The sequence below is a fragment of the Mesoplodon densirostris genome, chromosome 3, assembly GCF_025265405.1.
Source record: "Mesoplodon densirostris isolate mMesDen1 chromosome 3, mMesDen1 primary haplotype, whole genome shotgun sequence".
NCBI lineage: Eukaryota > Metazoa > Chordata > Mammalia > Artiodactyla > Ziphiidae > Mesoplodon > Mesoplodon densirostris.
The window spans coordinates 83,181,583-83,199,522 of record NC_082663.1 but is presented as its reverse complement, the minus strand read 5'-3'; the positions used below and the strand labels follow the sequence as shown (position 1 = coordinate 83,199,522).

The window sequence follows — 17,940 nt, the reverse complement described above, 5'->3', positions numbered from 1 at the left end:
CCAGTTAGAGGCTTTATTATAGATTTTCCAAATCAGTCTTACTACATAGTTGAAATATTTTAATATCATGATTGATGCCATAAAATAACTTTACTTCAGTAACAACGGAACGTATCAAGTGGAAGTTACTTACAACAGTAACAAGTGTCACTAATTGAATTATATAATTCCTTTTCTACTTGATAAGGCATTAAGAGGAGTAGAAAAATAAGTGACAGTCTTCTACTTTTACTCATAACCTGGTACAACATAAAGACCTGGTCTACTTCATCAAAAGGTTGATCATAGTCTTAGGACACAGACATCACGTTAATGGGAAAAAAAGTCAAACAAAGCAAACAATGGATTTTACAATCATAGATGGTCATTAGACTCCATGGGACACAAATTAAACCACTTTAGTCTTCTAGGTCAGTTTCATCATATGTAAAGTGAAAGATATCATTTACATGTCCATATCTGTACCAAATCTGAAATTTAAGTAATTCTATAATCTAACATTCTGTAGTAAGAATAGGCTCAAAAAACTATTCATTTGTAAGTTTCAACTTTTGAATGACTTAAATTTATAGATGAATTCACTTTGCAAAGGTTTTTTGTGTGTAAGAGATCAAATTTAACCATTTACTAATTCAAATTTTTGTAAATTTAAAATCAGGATAGGATAGTTAGGATATTACACATAAGTACCAATATTAAAACAGGATCATATTTATGACATCCCCCCCCCCCGCATAGGTATCAGTTTTCCATCTTATCATGCAACCGGTAACACTTTGCATTGAAATATTTAGTGCCATGCAAAAGAATGCTAGATGTTTCTAATAGGGACTATGACAAAGATTGAATCATAAAAAATTGTCAGTATTCCCGGTTAAAAAAGGTGGAATGTAAGAAATTTCATATACAACCGAATTACTAAGGTGGTGGGTTAAAAGTCAACACTAAGAAACTACTGCTAAAAGAACTTTTCTTCTTTTACGTTTTATAAAATAAAGTACCCATATAATAAGGTCATTCTGCATTACTATTAATTTACTCAAATAAAAATTGATTTAGAGGTTCGGTACTACTAATTTATAACTTATAAATGAAAGGGAGCAACTACTTGGTGGTTTAAATACTCCCAAAGGTACCACAGGCTTTTAAGACATTCATCCTCACAGTCTCTCACTCAGGCAGGAACCCATGATACTGGGGGTGGGAAGAAGGCAACGCCAGGTCAAAAGATGGCCCATTTCAGGCCTGCAAGGGAGGCTCATCGAGGCTTCGCCTCACCTGACCGTCCTGACGACGAAGTACACCAGCACCGCGCCACTCACCACCATCAACACGGTCAGGGCTCGTTGGGTCATGGGCTTGTCGCCGGGGTTGGGGCTCACAGCGAGGACTCCACCCACTGGGCCTTCTTCCCCCGCCTTCCCGCCTGGGTCTTCTGCTGCAAGCCCCGCCCTGGGAGTGCTGCTATTGACGGCCTCGGCGCCCCGTCGTCCCTCGGCTACGGCCGGAGCGCGGCCCGGGGACTGGGCAGCTGTGGGGCCGGACGGCAGAGGTGGCAGGGTTCGCGGTCCACGGTCCGGAGGCCTGGGGTCCGGCACGGCCTCGGCCGCCTGCAGCAGTACCTCCAAGGGCCCTCTCCACTCAGGCAGCAGTAGCAATAGCAGGAGGGCGGAGGCGAGCAGGTGGCTGAGGCAGCAGCTACAGCGCGTCGCCTTCATTTTCCCCGGACCGCCCTCTCACCACGTGGGAGCTGCCGGGCCCGCCGCCCTGTCTCCAGGTGGGACCATGGGCGCAGTGAAGAACGAAGGGTGACCAAATCCCGGGCTAGGGAACCCGGCCACAGCAGGTGGCAGAGGCGTCAGCGGCTGCAGCTACCGGGAAAACCGGAACTTCGTACATCTCAGCAGCCACTGCTACCAGGGACGCTTTCGGTTGCTAACATGCTGGGGCTGGCGCGTTCCGTGACGTCAGGCGCGCAAGGCCATCTGCGCACGCGCCCTGCCAGAAGGCGCGGGGAAGAGCTCTGTGGTTGGCTCGCAAGTAAGAAAGTAAACAAAAAAAAAAGGTGTGTAAAGTGTGCAGCAGCTCTTTGCATGAAGAAACCATAAAAGATTGGAAGCTCATTATTTGAGTTCGTTGGTGCAGAACTGCAGAAACACAGCTAATCATTTATTAAGACCGCCTTGACGTTTCCCTCAGCTCAGGTACAAATTTTAGACAGGTTACTTCCTGCCTCTAGGTCCTTGACCTCTCTCTTTCCTTAGGGCATTTACGTTAGAAAACTTGTAACTGTACATTGATTCTCTGCATTTTTGAAATATAAATCTTTAAAAAAGTTCTTGCCGGTGATACAACCCAGGGCTGTCTTAAGGAACAAGGAGCCATCCTTTTGAAATGTCGTCAACAAAGAAGATAGCATCCCTATTCCCCAGTCTCTTTGGAAAGGTAGGAGCCTAACTTAGGCAGGCATCTTGTTTCAATTTGTAAAACTACCTCCTGCCACGAAGCTGAGAGAAAATTTTACTTTTTCTTTGGGTAAGGCTAATTAGTAAACAGAATTGGCCTAAGGGCCTCCCTACTCGTAAAATCTCGTAAGCTTTTTGTTACTTTCTGGTGAGTTGAGCTCAGAGTCCTGGCCCCTCTTCTCTATTGCAGTAATCTTGGATAAGTCTTCTTTGCCTGTTTAACTTTGACATCAGTAACATGGAACTTTAGTTTGAGCAGATACAAACAAACACCAGACCAGAAGTCAAAGTTAGTATTTGTTCTTTTAAAAACTTATTCATTCAACAAATTGTTTAGACTTTCTACTCCTTTCTTAGCACTGGTTCTGAGTATTGAATGGTAGGCAAGTAAGATATGATACTTGCTCTCATAGCTCTTAGGTTCAAATGGAGATAACAGAATAAACACTTGCATTCATTCTGATTCTGAAGTGTGTGTTATAAATGACAAGTACAGAGTCCACAGTAAAAATTGTGTAAAGGACTATTGTAGGTAAGGTGGAGAGGATAGTGTCTTCTAGCTGCTTGGGGGTAACAGAGCAATTCAGTTGCTCCTGCCACGTAGAATTGCAGGGACTAGGCCTCTTAATACTGGGTTCCAGTGTGAGGAAGACCATTGGTGACACACCCTAATTTTAGCTTCCAACCTGGGCATTTATCAGTAATGAAGTGGCTCCTTGGGTTTCTTCTCTCCCTTATTCACAACCTTATTCAGAGTCATACATGGAAGAGAGTTAGTATGTAATGACACTCCCTTCCACTCCTCAAAAAAGTCCAATATTCAACAATCAAAAAACAAAAAAAGTTCATCATCATCTTTCTTTCTTTACAGTATCTCATTTTTACCATTGTGTTCCTTGTCTTGATTAATGGCATTATTCTTCACTCAGGTGTTCAGGCATAAAATCCTGGAGTCATCCTTTACCCTTGGCTTTCCACTGGCATCAATGCTTGCCAGTAACTGCAAAGTGCTAAATAATTCTGAAGTAGCAGAGTTAAACTAATGATTCCAAATAGTTAGAGCGTATCATGTTCTAGTGTTTCTCCAAATGTGATTCTTAGCTACCTGAATCAGAATCAGAAATGGGATTTGTTAAAAATGCAGGTTCTAGGTTACTATTCCAGAATGAATTTTTGGGATTGGGGACATGGACTCTGTATGCATTTTTATTAAGCTCTCAGGGTAATTTTTATTTGCACTAAAGTTTAAGAATCTCTTCTCTCTCTCACCACCTATGTCCAAATGTTGTCAAATTTTCTCCATTTTCCTAATGTCTCTGTCACTAATCAACTCTTTTCTGTTCCCTGCCTCTGACAAGGGATTATTTTTATATTGCTAGAGATCTTAAACCTGCAGATTATTGTATTTTTTGCATAATACCGTATTATTTGTAAAGTGTCATGAAACAATATTTTCAATTCAATCACAGGAACCAGGAGCAAGTTTCCTGGGAGAAAATATTGTATTTTGCTTGTATAATATAAAATGACAATTTGGGGGCACACATGTCTATTTAAAAGGCAGATTGTCAAACTAAGTATAATTGGTGTTTCTGAATTTTTTCTATTAATAATAATGATATTTGTTCATTTACATGTTTTCATTTGTCTTGCAAACAAGTTGTGCCAATCACTAGAGATTTAAAAACATATAGGGGAGAAAAATTATTAGAACAAGTAATTTATATCAATTTATGTAAATTAATCTGCATACTAGGAAAAGACCACCATTATTCTAATTTATCAGGGAACACTCCAGCTGACAGAACAACAGTCTTCTGTGGAAATCTGTAAAATACCACTGGCCTGCTAAATAAAATCTAACCCTCCCTCCCTGGTGAAGTATTGAATAATAATTTTGAATATTACTGAAGCATCTATTGTGTACCAGATATCATTTTATCAAATGCTAAATGATTATCTTTGTTTAGTCCTTACCAGAAAAAAACAAATAAACTAAAACTAAACCATTATTATTCCTATTTTACAATTAAGGAAACTGAGATCAAGGATAATCAAACTGGTAAAAATCAACACGAGTAAAAACAATAGAGCTGGGCAGTGAACCCAGGCAGTCTAGCAGCAGAGGTGAGCTATTGCCTGCTACATTTTATCTTCTCCTAATGGTAGGTTTCCATGATTTGAGTCTAGCTTATTGTCTCAATCAGCTATTGCTAGATTAATGCTGCATAGCTAGTAACTAAAAAGATATCAGTGGCATACAGCAAATAAACATTTATTTTTTCTCCTGTGTTTTTGGTAAAGGTGGGATTGACTAATTTAAGTTGACCTTGTGAATAAGTGGAAAGGGGATGGGGAATGGGCATAAGGAGAAATAAGGAGCCATATATGTCTTTTTTTTTTTAAACAGTGAAAACAACTGGTTACCCAAAGTCCCACCTGATGCCTTTGACAAACATCTCACTGGAGAGAGGTATGTCACATGGCCACTTCTAGCTTCTGGGAATCTGGGAATTTTAATGTTAAAATGGGCATATTCTAGTCCCTGACAAAATTTGTTTATGTTAGCAAGAAAAAAGAAGACAATTTATATTGATAGGCATTTCATTTTCAGTTCTATCTAAGAGAGAACAAGGCTCAAATGAGTGTTCTCTGGTGTCAGAATTCCCTACCTTCCCTCTTCCCCTCCCATTAAGGAAGAGGGAAGATAGGAGGTTGGCTCAACTGGAATGGTCATTCATAGCGACATCTGATAGATGGAGTCTCTTATACTTTAAGTGGCAGGATATTGCCACATCAGGTGGGACTGTCTATACCCTGAAGTCCAAAAAGAAAAAGAGGATATAGGAAAGAGGATATTTTCAATAGGAAAAGAGAATACGAACTGTTCACAAAACCAGGAAGTCAAGAGAATGTACTAAAGAGCTCAAACATGAAGGAAGAATTGGAATGTCAGAGGACAACTAAAGAGCAACAGTTCAAGAATAAGAAGGAACACTGTTGTTGGGGTAGGTGCCACATAACCAAGTAGGAATATGAATAAATATTAAGGTTAAATATCTAAAAGAAAATGACCCTGTAAATGGGCTATGGTTCCTGAGAGGAAAGAAACAAGGTGAGCCCCACAGTTTCTCTGGATCTCAGCCTGGGGAAAATTTCCCAGCTAGAGTGCATCAACCTGGAGTTCAGTCAGAATGTGCAAGTCTCTCTTATCTGAAGAGGCAGAGAGATCAGAGTTCTGGGCTTTTGAAGTGGTTGGGATCTGTGGGCCAGGGCATTAAGAGAAGGAGTCTGTGGAGGTCATGAAGTTCATGTGACGCTTTCCCACACACCCTTGACTGAGAGCTGGGCAGTACCACCAAACACAGCCACACAAAGTTAATAAGAGACTGGCTGTTACAGAGGTAAGAGCAGAACAGAGAGGTTAGACATTAAGCAGTGCTGGGGACTTCGAACTTAGGGCCCAGACTTCCTGAATAGACCCTTTAACACCTCCTAACAAAGTGGGAATCAAGCTGAATCACTGCTTTATGATAAAAGCCACACCCAGAGAAAGGCCCTCTTTATACCCACTTTAACAAAGCTTAAAACCAAGCCCTAACAAGATTCTTAGAGGAGACAGAGTTTTGAGATTGGATCTCACCAATTTACAGGGACTTGGAAAACAGATAAACAGAAATTATATAGTCTCAAGAACAGAGATCTAAAAAGATTCAAGAAAAAATGAACAAAACCCCTTGAACTTATGGACCAATATTATACAGTTTAATATATATGCATTGGAGCTCCAAAAGAATCATTATAATGAAGCAATAAATATTTTTGAAAAATGATTGAAAAACTTTCACTTACAGTTCCAAGAAGGTCAGAGAGCAGTTAGCAAGATAAATACGAAGAAAACCGCATATAGGCATATCAGAGTCACACAGAGAGTCACGGATATCAGAGTCCAAATTAGAACGTCTTGAAAGGAGCCATAGAAAAAAGATGCATTCATTACAGAAGAACAATAATATATATGAAGGCAGAGTTCTCATCGGAAACAATGAAGACCAGGAGCAGTAGCATCTTTAAGGTGCTAAAAAGAAATTAAAAAGTTATCCATCTTGAATTATATATCCAGTAAAATTATCTTCTAAAAAATATGGCAAAATAAAGATAGTTTCAGGCAAGTGAAAGCTGAGGAAACTCATTTCAAACAGACGGCACTACAGGATGTTTTTCAGGCTGAATGGAAGTGATACAAGATGGAAATTTCGATTTACAGGAAGGAGAGAATGGCAAGTGGAAATGGAAAATCACTGTGTAAATTCAAAGACCAATTTTTTAATTCTCTTCTAATTTTCTTAAAAAGAATTTAATGCTTTGTATAAGGCCACGCTTATGATGCGTGTACATGTTAAAACATGGCAATAGAGCATAAAGGTAAAGGACAAGGGAGGTGAACTAAATGGAAATATACTTTCCCATTTGTGAAGTATGACATGTGACATGTGAAGTTTGAAATGTCAGATGTGAAGTGGGATTTATGAAGTAGGAAACTCCTAAGGTTAGAAGTGGAATGTTTATAAGTAGAATCATGCTGTTGTAAGGCTATAATATTTGTGAAGTATGAGGTGGGAAATGTCAGGTGTGAAGTGGGGTTTATGAAGTAGGAAGCTCCTATGATTAGGAGTGAAAATTGAAGTGACACAATATTGATGCTAAATAGGCACTGTTAAAATAATGATAAGGAGAAATATCATTAGACTTACAGCAACCAGCCAAAAATAATGAATAGAGTTATATCTTTGGAAAGATAATATAAATATATAGCTACAAATAAAAATATATCTTTGTCAAGTATTTCTTACAGTGGATCATGAAGATGGCATTTTTCTAATAATAAAAGTGATATGTTGATACTATTGAAGGTTAGAAACTTACAGTTTAAAGAAGCAATAATTCTACCACCCTGAGAATTTCCTTTATTCCAATATTATATATGTGCCTGTGTGTATGTATATGTATATATACATATATAATTTTTTGCTTGTATATTTAGAACAATAGAGTATATATAATTTATATTCTATTTTTATATTTATATCATAAATAATATTTTGTCTCAAATATCTTTGTAAACATGAATTTTAATGATTTATTATATGTAACCACTACGTTGGACAGTTTCCCTTTAGCTGGAGCACTGTTATGAAAAATATCACTAAAGTATTATTTAAATATTTTCTGTATCTCTGCCAGTGAATTATTTCTTAAGGGAATATATGCCAGTGACCTCATTTTAGGGTTTTAGGTAGACAGAGTCTCTCTGTCTTAAAGATTTAAAAAAGAAATTTGTTGTGTCAGTTGTTTGAAAAGCAGAAGGGGATAGAGCTGAGGCAATACTAAATGGCGAATGGTCTCATAGGCTGTAACTGAGCACCCAATCCAGTGAATAATAACTGTGGGAAGTAAACCCAAGACTGTGGTGTAAGTACAGGCAAGAATACAGGAGGGTGATGTCTGAGAGTGGAGCCAGTATGGAGTAGGGTGATAACACCTTTGCCTCCCATTCATTGCCATCATCACTTGGGAGAAGGTAAGGCTTCATTGAGGAGGGTTATATTAATTAACATTTCAGCCTATGCAGCAATTTAGTGTTCCTAAGGTGAGGGATAGTCTATTGGCAATGAACCTAAAAGGAGAAGTCAGTGTCATGTTTGAGGGGAAGACAGAAAGATTATTTTGTGAGACAAGGCAGTTATGACTGGCTTTATATGTGCACAGTATAATCTTCCTTAGCATGAGTGTCACCAAGTGGGTAAAAAACTGCATTTATGGGGCAGTGGGAATTTACTGAGGCACGAAGAGTCATTGGGATCAAAGGGTCATGAAGTTTATAATCTGTAACAGATTTGTCTACAACTGTCTTCTCTAGGGCCTCTTCAGTGCAATATAGGGTGGTGGTTGATATTAGTAGGGCAGGGGAGCAGGTGCTGTTTATGTCTTAAAGCTGAGAAACAGGGCAGGCACCTCAGAAAAGAACCAAATTCACCAAGGCAATTAAATATGCAAGCCTTTGTGAACAGATCTTGCCATTCTTTGATAGAGCTGAAGCCAGATTTAGAATTTGTTGGAGACAATATACTTGTGTTTTTAATTCCAGAAAAAGCATATGATATTGGGATAGTAAGCATTATATCTTAAAATGGCTCATTAATTTGGAAGGATATACTTGATGCCACGTAAGAGAGAGAAGTGCTTCCTAATGATCAGTTGCTTCCGTATGATGAAAACCAACTAGTTTTTAAATATTTTTATTTAAATACTTTAAAAATATTTTTAAATATTTAAGAAATATTTTAAAATTTTAAAATATTTTTATTTGAACAGATATTAAATTTATATGGTTCAAAATTCAAAATGTACAAAAGGATATTTACTGAAAAACTGTCTTCCATCCCTATTTACCAGATAAACAGTTCCTCTCTCAGAGCCTAAATATTTTCAGTTTCTCATGCATCTTCCACTGATAAACATATGTATACAAGTTATATAAAAGTGTCCTTTTTAACACAAATGAAATGGTAGTATTCTTTACATACAGTTTGGTACTTTGCTTTTCTGTTTGCGTTATTTTTAAAAATACCTTGGAGATCATTCTGTATCAGTACATCATAAGATTTGTCATACTGTTTTATTCATGGCTGAATTGTGATTTTTGTGAGCCATAGGTTCTTTTGCCTTCTTTGACCCCTTTCTCCATAAATAATAGTAATAGTAACAGTAATGGTAATAGTAATAATAATAATAATAAAGTTCTATTTTATGACTGTGTTGGTATAAAGATGAATATAATCAAGGTTGGATTCATTATTATTTATTATTATTATATTTATTTTTTCTGATTTTAAAAGAAATTTAAATTAGCACATTTTCATGGGTCCCTAAAAGTACTGGTGAGCCTTACGCACTATGTCTATTGTGACTAATTGAAAGATAAATCAGCTCTGGTTTTATTATTACAAAGTTTTCCATAATAAGGACATTATTTTAATCAAGTCCTCGTTGATGAACAGTTAGGTTGTTTCCAAACTTTTTGATTTTTTTTAATAGTAAGGAGTTTAAAAACTGTAAGCTAAACAAAAAGATGCAGCCAAACATAATAACTATTTACATACTAATTTAGAATGGTACTACCTTGTAAACTAAAATTATTATTTTATTTTATTTTCCTGCATTTTTTAGCTGGCAGTAAACCAAATAGTCACCAAGTGCTAGTGGGGCATGTGAAATAGCACTTTTTGTTTCTCTGTCATGATTTTTATTTATTTTTCTTTCTACATGCACCATCCCCTTTTCTTTGCCTCCTCCTCCTTTGATTCAGATAAATATTACTATTCTCTTTACCGTTCTTCCTTCTTTCCTATTGGTTCTTTAAGTTTGTCCTAAAGGCTTATTTATATTTAAACACTTTGGTAGAATTCAAAGGTGAGGAAATGGCCAGTATTGTTAATATTTGAAATGTGCCTGCATAGAATTTCCCTGGGCTGAATTCATAGATAAATAGCCTAACACAAAAATTAATTCATATGCTGTGAAATGTCTTATAAACTAAATGATCAAATTGTCTTATATCCTTGATTCTCACAAGTTTATTAACTGTATTATGTCTTTCTCTTTATCCCATCCTTTATGCCTATCTCTTGACAAAATCATTTCTTAGGTATATATATTGGCTATCTTAGCATTAACATGAAACTCTTACAGTATACTTAGCTAGCTCAGTATGGCTTCTCTCAGTGAGATATTTTCCCAATTAATTTTATGTTTGTAGATCAGTGGTTAAAACTAAATGAGGCTGGGGGTAGGAAGGTAAATGCATATATAATCAACTAGGGAATGATGGTCCTGTCTAAAAGTAGATGTCATTTACTTTTAGTCTGTTTTCATCATACAAGACAAGAAAGCATAAGTTGATTTTTTTCTCAAAATAAACCATGAATTCATATATTTATGTGACATCACTTTTTTTTTTTTTTTTTTTTTTTTTGCGGTATGCGGGCCTCTCACTGTTGTGGCCTCTCCCGTTGCGGAGCACAGGCTCCAGCCACGCAGGCTCAGTGGCCATGACTCACAGGCCCAGCCGCTCCGCGGCATGTGGGATCCTCCCGGATCGGGGCACGAACCCGTGTCCCCTGCATCAGCAGGCGTACTCTCAACCACTGCCTCACCAGGGAAGCACCTATGGATATTAACTCTTTAATGTTATATATGTTGAAAATATTTTTCTTCTTATATCACTTCCTTTAACTTTGTTTTTAAGCTCTGGTAATATATAGAACTTTAAAATTTTAATGTCATATCTATCACATTTCTTTTATGACATCTTGTTCATATCTTGGTTAGAAAAGTCTTTTATCTCAGGAATATTCAAAAATATTTTTCTAATACTATATTTTACATAAAATTCTTATTTGTTAAATCATTTATAGTTTATTTTTCATTATGATATGTGGCTGGAATCATCCTCATATTATTTATTCCCTGTTGAAGTGAAATTTTCTCTTTTCCACATACTAATTCCCCATATATGTATGTGCCCTTTTCTTAACTCCTCAGTTACTTTTTTCATCTGTTTTTCCATTATTGCATAATATCACATTTATTTTTATTTTCTTCCTTTTCAAAAATTTCCTGGCTATTCTTGAGCATTTGCTCATCCAGATAAACTGTTGAATAAATTTGTTTTTCTCCCCCTAACCGCATAAAAACCCTCTGAGAATTTGATTGAGTTTGGCATTTACTCTGAGTCATTTAATATTTTTATGATGTGGAATCTTCTCATCTAAAAGTACAGTATGTATTTCCCTTAACTTTTATATTTGTAACAAAAGATTTACAGTTATTTTCAGACAGCTTACACATTTCCTGTTTGGTTTATTCCTATGTCTTTTATAGTTTTTGCTGCTATTGTGGATTTCAATTATTTTCTTATTTTCAAAACAATTTATTGATAGTTTATGAAAAAGACATTAATTTCAGTATATTGATATTGGGGCTGCCACTAGTTACCAAGCTCTCCTAGAATATCTAATAGTATTTTTTTCTTAGTGTAATTTTATTTTTCCAAGTTAGTATTATATTCTTGGAAATAATGAAAATTTGCCTCATTTTAAAAAAGTTTTAATTCTTATTTATTTCAATTGAAATATTGCTTCAATCATGAACTCCAGTACAATGCCAAACTTTGGAATTCTCGTGGTGTTAATGGACGTCATTGCTTCTGTCTTTTCCTTTTCTTTTATTTTCTTCACTTAAATGGTATTGGTTCTAGTGTACTACATATAAGTACACCGAGTTTTGCATTTGTTTTCTGGGTATGGGTTTATCATGATAAGTAAGTTTCCTTCAAGTGCAAAATTACTAAATGCTAAATCTTAGCTAGTATGCTCAATTCTTTCTGCCATTCCATTCAGTGCATACATCCTCTGAAATTAGCTTTATGAGGGAAGATAGGAATCTCTTTATTCAGATGAATTCAGTTCCTGTTTGCCTCTCATTGTGGAAGACTTTTCTAAGATACATTTTTGTTCTGGTATTTAAGTGTATGTATTTTTCAATGACCAGGACCCCTAAATGTAAAGCAAATATTTAATGAGTTATAATCTGCTGTACATACAGAGATATAGTATTGACAAGGTTTACAAACACAAAGCAGCTTATTATGTTGTTATGAGCATTTTAAGGGGTCTTCAGGGGTAATTTCAAATATAAAACAGATTTTACCTTAGAGACTGAGTTCAGAACCTAATCCTCCTGTAAAATGCAAAGCCACTGCACCTTTGTAAATCAAATGAGTCTATGATTTTCTTTTTTTTTTTTTTGCTATGTTTGTTAGCATTAGGTGTCAGAGTTCAAATAGATTTCTAAAATAGATTGGAGAGCAATTGTTTTTTATTTATGCTCTTAAGTATTTTAAATAACTTGGAATAAGTAAAGGTAGATCATTTGTTAACTTTTCCATTTATTTTATGTAATTTGGTTTATTTACCTTTCCTACGGTTTTCAATCAGCTCTGGTAGTTTCTGTTACTATATATTTCTTATATAAATAATTCTAAATTTAACATCCTAATACAAATTTATTCCCATATAATTTTTAATCTTATTCTTATCTGTCATTATGTCCCTGTTATAATTGATAATGTTTACTTTTCATTTCTCTTTGATTTTTTTCTTTGCTCACTAAGAGTTTGTCTATTTTGTTGGTCATTTCAGAATTTCAGCTCTTAGTCTTATTAACTGTGCTTATAAAAAATGTGGTAAGAATACTTAACTTTAGATTTTTCATTTTAACAAATTTTAAGTGTACAATACACTGTTGTTGACTATAGGTACAGTGTTGTGCACAGCTCTCTAACATTTATTCATCTCACTTAACGGAAACTTTGTACCTTTTAACCTATTGATTAATTACTCCCTATTTCCTACTACTCTCAGCTCCTGGTAACCATCATTCCAGTCTTTGATTTTATGCATTTGACCATTTTAGGTACCTCATGTAAGGAGAATCATGAAATATTTATCAATGTCTGGCTTATTTCACTTAGCATAATTTCCTCAGAGTCCATCAGTGTCATCACAAATTGCACAATTTCCTTCTTCTTTTTTTTCCCTCATTTTCTTGCACTTTGCTTTATTGTTCTTTACAGATACTGTTTTCTTTTTTTTTTTTTACATCTTTATTGGAGTATAGTTGCTTAACAATGGTGTGTTAGTTTCTGCTTTATAACATAATGAATCAGTTATACATATACATATGTTTCCATATCCCCTCCCTCTTGTGTCTCCCTCCCACCCTCCCTATCCCACTCCTCCAGGCGGTCACAAAGCACCGAGCTGATCTCCCTGTGCTATGAGGCTGCTTCCCACTAGCTATCTACCTTACGTTTGGTAGTGCATATATGTCCATGTCTCTCTTTTGCTTTGTCACAGCTTACCCTTCCCCCTCCCCATATCCTCAAGTCCATTCTCTAGTAGGTCTGTGTCTTTATTCCTGTCTTACCCCTAAGTTCTTCATGACATTTTTTTCTTAAATTCCATATATATGAGTCAGCATACAGTATTTGTCTTTCTCTTTCTGACTTACTTCACTCTGTATGACAGACTCTAGGTCCATCCACCTCATTACAAATAGCTCAATTTCGTTTCTTTTTATGGCTGAGTAATATTCCATTGTATACATGTGCCACATCTTCTTTATCCATTCATCCGATGATGGACACTTAGGTTGTTTCCATCTCTGGGCTATTGTAAATAGGGCTGCTATGAACATTTTGGTACATGACTCTTTTTGAATTATGGTTTTCTCAGGGTATATGCCCAGTAGTGGGATTGCTGGGTCATATGGTAGTTCTATTTGTAGTTTTTTAAGGAACCTCCGTACTGTTCTCCATAGTGGCTGTACCAATTCACATTCCCACCAGCAGTGCAAGAGGGTTCCCATTTCTCCACACCCTCTCCAGCATTTATTGTTTCTAGATTTCTTGATGATGGCCATTCTGACTGGTGTGAGATGATATCTCATTGTAGTTTTGATTTGCATTTCTCTAATGATTAAAGATGTTGAGCATCCTTTCATGTGTTTGTTGGCAGTCTGTATATCTTCTGTGGAGAAATGTCTATTTAGGTCTTCTGCCCATTTTTGGATTGGGTTGTTTGTTTTTTTGTTATTGAGCTGCATGAGCTGCTTATAAATTTTGGAGATTAATCCTTTGTCAGTTGCTTCATTTGCAAATATTTTCTCCCATTCTGAGGGTTGTCTTTTGGTCTTGTTTGTGGTTTCCTTTGCTGTGCAAAAGCTTTTAAGTTTCATTAGGTCCCATGTGTTTATTTTTGTCTTTATTTCCATTTCTCTAGGAGGTGGGTCAAAAAGGATCTTGCTGTGATTTATGTCATAGAGTGTTCTGCCTATGTTTTCCTCTAAGAGTTTGATAGTGTCTGGCCTTACACTGAGGTCTTTAATCCATTTTGAGCTTATTTTTGTGTATGGTGTTAGGGAGTGATCTAATCTCATACTTTTACATGTCCCTGTCCAGTTTTCCCAGCACCACTTATTGAGGAGGCTGTCCTTTCTCCACTGTACATTCCTGCCTCCTTTATCAAAGATAAGGTGACCATATGTGCATGGGTATATCTCTGGGCTTTCTATCCTGTCCCATTGATCTATCTTTCTGTTTTTGTGCCAGTACCATACTGTCTTGATGACTGTAGCTTTGTAGTATAATCTGAAGTCAGGGAGCCTGATTCCTCCAGCTCCATTTTTCGTTCTCAAGATTGCTTTGGCTATTTGGGGTCTTTTGTGCTTCCATACAAATTGTGAAATTTTTTGTTCTAGTTCTGTGCAAAATGCCAGTGGTAGTTTGATATGAATTGCATTGAATCTGTAGATTGCTTTGGGTAGTAGAGTCATTTTCACAATGTTGATTCTTCCAATCCAAGAACATGGTATATCTCTCCATCTATTTGTATCATCTTTAATTTCTTTCATCAGTGTCTTATAATTTTCTGTATACAGGTCTTTTGTCTCCTTAGGTAGGTTTATTCCTAGATATTTCATTCTTTTTGTTGCAGTGGTAAATGGGAGTGTTTCCTTGATTTCACTTTCAGATTTTTCATCATTATTATATAGGAATGCCAGAGATTTCTGTGCATTAATTTTGTATCCTGCTACTTTACCAAATTCATTGATTAGCTCTAGTTGTTTTCTGGTAGCATCTTTAAGATTCTCCATGTATAGTATCATGTCATCTGCAAACAGTGACAGCTTTACTTCTTCTTTTCCAATTTGGATTCCTTTTATTTCCTTTTCTTCTCTGATTGCTGTGGCTAAAACTTCCAGAACTATGTTGAATAAGAGTGGTGAGAGTGGGCAGCCTTGTCTTGTTCTGATCTTAGTGGAAATGGTTTCAGTTTTTCACCATTGAGGACAATGTTGGCTGTGGGTTTGTCATATATGGCCTTTATTATTTTGAGGAAAGTTCCCTCTATGCTTACTTTCTGCAGGGTTTTTATCATAAATGGGTGTTGAATTTTATCAAAAGCTTTCTGTGCATCTATTGAGATGATCATATGGTTTTTCTCCTTCAATTTGTTAATATGGTGTATCACGTTGATTGATTTGTGTATATTGAAGAATCCTTGCATTCCTGGAATAAACCCCACTTGATCATGGTGTATGATCCCTTTAATGTGCTATTGGATTCTGTTTGCTAATATTTTGTTGAGGATTTTTGCATCTATGTTCATCAGTGATATTGGCCTGTAGTTTTCTTTCTTTGTGACATCCTTGTCTGGTTTTGGTATCAAGGTGATGGTGGCCTCGTAGAATGAGTTTGGGAGTGTTCCTCCCTCTGCTATATTTTGAAAGAGTTTGAGAAGGATAGGTGTTAGCTCTTCTCTAAATGTTTGATAGAATTTGCCTGTGAAGCCATCTGGTCCTGGGCTTTTGTTTGTTGGAAGACTTTTTATCACAGTTTCAATTTCAGTGCTTGTGATTGGTCTATTCATATTTTCTATTTCTTCCTGAGTCAGTCTTGGCAGGTTGTGCATTTCTAAGAATTTGTCCATTTCTTCCAGGTTGTCCATTTTATTGGCATAGAGTTGTTTGTAGTAATCTCTCATGATCTTTTGTATTTCTGCAGTGTCAGTTGTTACTTCTCCTTTTTCATTTCTAATTCTATTGATTTGAGTCTTCTCCCTTTTTTTCTTGATGAGTCTGGCTAATGGTTTATCAATTTTGTTTATCTTCTCAAAGAACCAGCTTTTAGTTTTATTTATCTTTGCTATCATTTCCTTCATTTCTTTTTCATTTATTTCTGATCTGATTTTTATGATTTCTTTCCTTCTGCTAACTTTGGGGTGTTTTTGTTCTTCTCTCTCTATTTACTTTAGGTGCAAGGTTAGGTTGTTTATTCGAGATGTTTCCTGTTTCTTAAGGTGGGATTGTATTGCTATAAACTTCCCTCTTAGAACTGCTTTTGCTGCATCCCATAGGTTTTGGGTTGTCGTGTCTCCATTGTTATTTGTTTCTAGATATTTTTTAATTTCCTCTTTGATTTCTTCAGTGATCACTTCGTTATTAAGTAGTGTATTGTTTAGCCTCCATGTGTTTCTATTTTTTACACATCCTTTCCCGTAATTGATATCTAGTCTCATAGCATTGTGGGTGGAAAATATACTTGATACAATTTCAATTTTCTTAAATTTACCAAGGCTTGATTTGTGACCCAAGATATGATCTATCCTGGAGAGTGTTCCATGAACACTTGAGGAAAATGTGTATTCTGTTGTTTTTGGATGGAATGTCCTATAAATATCAATTAAGTCCATCTTGTTTAATGTATCATTTAAAGCTTGTGTTTCCTTATTTATTTTCATTTTGGATGATCTGTCCATTGGTGAAAGTGGGGTGTTCAAGTCCCCTACTATGAATGTGTTACTGTCGATTTCCCCTTTTATGGCTGTTAGTATTTGCCTTATGTATTGAGGTGCTTCTTTGTTGGGTGCATAAATATTTACAATTGTTATATCTTCTTCTTGGATCGATCCCTTGATCATTATGTAGTGTCCTTCTTTGTCTCTTCTAGTAGTCTTTATTTTAACTTCTATTTTGTCTGATATGAGAATTGCTACTCCAGCTTTCTTTTGGTTTCCATTTGCATGGAATATCTTTTTCCATCCCCTTACTTTCAGTCTGTATGTGTCTCTAGGTCTGAAGTGGGTCTCTTGAAGACAGCATATATATGGGTCTTGTTTTTTTATCCATTCAGCCAATCTGTGTCTTTTGGTGGGAGCATTTAGTCCATTTACATTTAAGGTAATTATCGATATGTATGTTCCTATTCCCATTTTCTTAATTGTTTTGGGTTCTTTATTGTAGGTATTTTCCTTCTGTTGTGTTTCTTGCTTTGAGAAGTTCCTTTAGCATTTGTTGTAAAGCTGGTTTTGTGGTGCTGAACTCTCTCAGCTTTTGCTTGTCTGTAAAAGTTTTAATTTCTCCATCAAATCTGAATGAGATCTTTGCTGGGTAGAGTAATCTTGGTTGCAGGTTTTTCTCCTTCATCACTTTAAATATGTTCTGCCAGTCCCTTCTGGCTTGCAGAGTTTCTGCTGAAAGATCAGCTGTTAACCTTATGGGGATTCCCTTGTGTGTTATTTGTTGTTTTTGCCTTGCTGCTTTTAATATGTTTGCTTTGTATTTAATTTTTGACAGTTTGATTAATACGTGTCTTAGTGTATTTCTCCTTGGATTTATTCTGTATGGGACTCTCTGTGCCTCCTGGACTTGAGTGACTATTTCCTTTCCCATATTAGGTAAGTTTTCAACTATAATCTCTTCAAATATTTTCTCAGTCCCTTTCTTTTTCTCTTCTTCTTCTGGAACCCCTATAATTCGAATGTTGGTGCGTTTAATGTTGTCCCAGAGGTCT

At 36.1% G+C, this 17,940-nt stretch overlaps 1 protein-coding gene and 1 long non-coding RNA gene across 3 annotated transcripts in view; one reads left to right on the top strand and one right to left on the bottom strand.

Annotated features, from left to right (window-relative positions):
- The window catches only part of FAM174A (family with sequence similarity 174 member A), a 28,054-nt gene extending 26,183 nt beyond the window's left edge, over nt 1-1,871 (bottom strand). For both annotated transcript variants that reach the window (XM_060091825.1, XM_060091826.1), the window contains exon 1: nt 1,279-1,871. In XM_060091825.1, the coding sequence (XP_059947808.1) occupies nt 1,279-1,718 (440 nt within the window). In that variant the 5' untranslated portion in view covers nt 1,719-1,871. The remainder of the gene's footprint in view (nt 1-1,278) is intronic.
- A 246-nt stretch (nt 1,872-2,117) lies between these two features.
- Nucleotides 2,118-17,940, top strand: part of LOC132486022 (uncharacterized) — a 52,332-nt gene continuing 36,509 nt past the window's right edge. Inside the window, exons 1-2 of the long non-coding RNA XR_009531432.1 lie at nt 2,118-2,204; nt 4,876-4,938. This is a non-coding gene — a long non-coding RNA (uncharacterized LOC132486022). The remainder of the gene's footprint in view (nt 2,205-4,875; nt 4,939-17,940) is intronic.